The sequence below is a fragment of the Brassica oleracea genome, chromosome C8 (genome assembly GCF_000695525.1).
Source record: "Brassica oleracea var. oleracea cultivar TO1000 chromosome C8, BOL, whole genome shotgun sequence".
Taxonomy (NCBI): domain Eukaryota; kingdom Viridiplantae; phylum Streptophyta; class Magnoliopsida; order Brassicales; family Brassicaceae; genus Brassica; species Brassica oleracea.
In genome coordinates, this window is record NC_027755.1 from 1,708,544 (window position 1) to 1,712,545 (window position 4,002).

Sequence of the window (4,002 nt, forward strand, 5' to 3'; positions counted from 1 at the left end):
TTTTCTTTATTTTCATTTTATCATCTTTTCTATTATTTAAATTTGTTTATTTTCTATTTCAGTCGGTTCCAAAGAAGAAGGGACGTTTGGTCGGTTTGGGTCGTCGAGCCCGGTCGGTTCCTCCTTCTGCACCACAGCCCTATGTTGATCCAGAAGTGCTTATGGACCAGTTGAAGGACAAAGATGACCGCATAGCTGCGTTGGAGCAAAAGATGGCGGATCAAGAGGCGGGATGGGAGGCAACGAGGAAGCAGAACGAGCAAATGATGGAGATGATGAAAAGGATGTACCCGAACGAGCAGTTCCCGTAGTTTCTTTCTTTCTTTTTTTTAAAAACTCTGAATGTTTTATTTTGGTATGTACAACTTTGAATATTATCTAATATGTTTTCTATTTCAATTTTAATTTTATATTTTCGAATTTCAATTAAAAAAAAAATTTATAATTTTTTTTTTAATTTTGGAAATATTCCGAGAAAGTTTATCCCTCGGAATATTCCGACGACATCTTCCTCAGAATATTCCGAGGAATTTCCGACGAACTTGTGGTCCTCAAAAATTCCGAGGAAATAGGGTTTCCTCGGAATTCCGTCGGAAATTTCCGAGGGATTTCCGAGGAAAGATGAATTTCCGAGGATTTTTTTCGTCGGTATGTCGTCGGAATAGCGTTATTCCGACGACATACCGACGATTTTTTCCCTCAGTATGCCGCTGTTTTTTTGTAGTGTTATAATATGTCAATATGTGGTTACGGGTTACCACGTAACTATATTTAAAGTTCATGTAAATATTGTGTGTGAACCATTTGTTCACTTTGAGCTTTGTTTTGATGTTTCATCCTTATGAGTTTGAAGAAAAATCATTTTGTCAAATGATGCATTCATCATCCTCCAAATTATATAACTCGAACGCTCAGTGGCGGAGCCACATTGAATAACAGGGGGCAGCTGTCCCCAACTCATTTTAAAGATTCAGTGTAAAACATTGACTAGTTTTCAATTTGCCCCCCTATCTTTTAACAAACCTATCTTTAATTCTATGCATAATTTTATTTTGCCCCCCACAAATATTTTATCTGGCTCCGCCCCTGCGAACGCTTCAACCCAACTTGAATATGATGTTAAGTTTTGAATAATATAAAAATAGAATGAGTTACTGGTTTTACAGGATTCGTTTTTAGGTTTGTAGTATGTGAGGTCGTTAAGTAAATGCAAATCTTAATGTTTTAATTAATTACTAGTTGATGGTAATAATTGATACTAATAGTAGACATAAAACGTGGAAGAAGTGATAAGGACAGGAAACAAAAAGTAAGAACATTAGTGGTGTGGGAATCTGATTCCTTGTCAATTAATTGCACCGTCCCCCATCAGCTTTTCTTCCTTCTCAAGCTTTTTATATCTGTGCAAAAGCTTACTCCTTAATCTTTTGTTCCTGTAAACTACACACACACACACACACAAAAATACCTAACACGTGCACATAAATACATGATAATACATGATACATAAATATACACATTGCAGCTAGAGTGATCGAACTAGAGCTAAAAGTTCCAAGAACATATATATATAGTGAAGGCAGTGAATCTTGAAAGAAGCTACTACAATCATAGTGTCTTTTTGTGTTATTTCTCTTCAACAATATGATATTAATGGACATCTTTTTGTTGCATTTGTACTATTCAAACGGTTATGATTTATCAAACAGAGTCTGTTTCATTCATTGCAACACAATCGCAAGGACACGTACCCATCGAGAACAAGTATAGAAACACAACAATGAATGAGCTTTGCTGGTTGAGACATTCATTTTTTCGTTTCGGGCTTTGTGTTGGCCCATGTCCATGAACCAAAATGAGACCATTTTATCAAACCAAAAATTCTCGTTTAGAAGAAATTAAAAAAATTACCAATGAAGCTGATTTGAGTTGAGCAACAAAGTGAATTTCAGCTAAAACTAGAGTCTAACAATAATAATGAGTTTCAATTATTTATTCTTACTCCGCCTTTTGCTTAGCGGATGGAATGCGAGGCGAGTAGCGGTAGCCACTGGTCAACCTTAGCTAAAACTAGAGTGTCTTAAATAAATAATATGCCTTCGTTTATAATCTTCCTACTCCGTCTTTTGCTTCGCAGAGGGAGTGCGAGGTGAGTACCGATAACCACTGGTCAACCTCCCTACAAACTTGAGAACTTCATCTATCAGAATCACCGGAAGCGACACAACCAACACCAGCGGCCACTCGTTCAAGCTCAGCGGCACTATCCCAAACACCTGAGCCAAGAACGGCACATATAGTATCACAAAGTGGAGCCCAAATGACACAACCATCGCTAGGAGCAGCCACGGGTTCACCCACAGGGGCATCATCACAAGGCTGCCGTCCTCTGAGAGTGCGTTCAGGGAGTTGAACATTTCGATGGCCACCAACACCGAGAGGGGGAGTGTTGATGCTTTGATTTTCCCCTGATGGAAATATTCGCATGGGTTTGTGTCGAACGAGAAAGTGTGAGTGCCAGCTGTGAAAGGAGATACTTTGAAGCCTTCCCATGAAGAGCACTGTGACACCCGTCACTTTCGAAATAGTAAAAATACTTCGATAAATACAAATATCTTAAATATCCATATATAAATATTTGAAAGTCCACATCCACGCATGAATTCCATAATATAAAATAAAATCCGAAACATAAGGTACGACATAAACCGAGAATCCAAAATACGAAATACCATAACGATAAAAGTCCAAAGGCCTAGAGGCCCGATAACGATAAAATCGATAAAACGATAGAAGCCCAAAAGCCCAATAGCACCGGTCCGAAAAATCACTCCTGCTCATCGGTCTCACCTGAAAGGGGGAAATAAGGAGGGGTGAGCGACAGGGGAATCGCCCAGTGAGGTATGGGATGCTAAACCGCAAACCACTGACTCAGTTCATAGCACTACAACTATGTAGGCCTAGCTCTAGCATGAGACAATCACGGTGCCTATTACACCACACAGAACAATCACATATGTCTAGTGGACTAGACATGATACAACCAATGCGATAATAGCATATCACATTTCCTCATAAGGATATAAATATATATAACTCTACAGGCGTCGCTAGCACAGTAGTCCACACTGCACCCCGCAAATCTCTAAGGCGTCGTAAGTACAAACGTCTCTGTACCCCCGCAAATCTCCACAAACATGGCAGCCAGTGCAAACGTCTCTGCACCCCGCAAAACTCCTCAAACATAGGCAGCCAGTGCAAACGTCTCTGCACCCCGCAAAACTCCTCAAACATAGGCAGCCAGTGCAAACGTCTCTGCACCCCGCAAAACTCCTCAAACATAGGCAGCCAGTGCAAACGTCTCTGCACCCCGCAAAACTCCTCAAACATAGGCAGCCAGTGCAAACGTCTCTGCACCCCGCAAAACTCCTCAAACATAGGCAGCCAGTGCAAACGTCTCTGCACCCCGCAAAACTCCTCAAACATAGGCAGCCAGTGCAAACGTCTCTGCACCCCGCAAATCTCCAAAACATGGACTCGCATATATATACATATATATAACAATTCTTAACATCAATCATTTCAATCAACCGTTGAATCCTCTATTATCCTATTTCCGGTTTAACAATCAATAATAATAATAAACAAGCAAGACTCTCAAACAGACTCGATTCACAGAGACGGATCATGTTTCGAAACTAAACTTTCCATAACGGTAGTACTAAACTAGCTCGGGATTTAACGGAGTAGCCCTCACCTTAGCAATGAAGAGAAGTGGTATATATGAACTCCAGCTGCTCAAATGGACTCCAAATCTGAAATCAGATCGAAATTTCAAGTCAGAACGCCTTTCGAACGGTTTAAAACGGATATTTACGGAAAAGTCAACCCGCTGGTCAAAGATCAATTATTTAATTAATTAATTAATTGATTAATTAATTAATTAATCCGGTTTATCCTAACCGATTTCCAATTGATTTTAACCGACCGGTTTAACCTAAC

The 4,002-nt window shown here is 39.8% G+C and overlaps 1 protein-coding gene and 1 long non-coding RNA gene across 2 annotated transcripts in view; both read right to left on the reverse strand.

The window, feature by feature from the left end:
- Window positions 1–2,114: 2,114 nt before the first annotated feature.
- Window positions 2,115–4,002, reverse strand: part of LOC106308398 (calcium-transporting ATPase 4, endoplasmic reticulum-type-like) — a 6,740-nt gene continuing 4,852 nt past the window's right edge. Inside the window, exon 5 of the mRNA XM_013745555.1 lies at window positions 2,115–2,561. Within this exon, the coding sequence (XP_013601009.1) occupies window positions 2,115–2,561 (447 nt within the window). The remainder of the gene's footprint in view (window positions 2,562–4,002) is intronic.
- On the reverse strand, window positions 2,613–3,814 carry LOC106310204. The gene is made up of 2 exons (XR_001263709.1): window positions 3,758–3,814; window positions 2,613–2,850 (listed from the first exon to the last, which is right to left on the reverse strand). It is a non-coding gene; the product is annotated as an uncharacterized LOC106310204 (long non-coding RNA).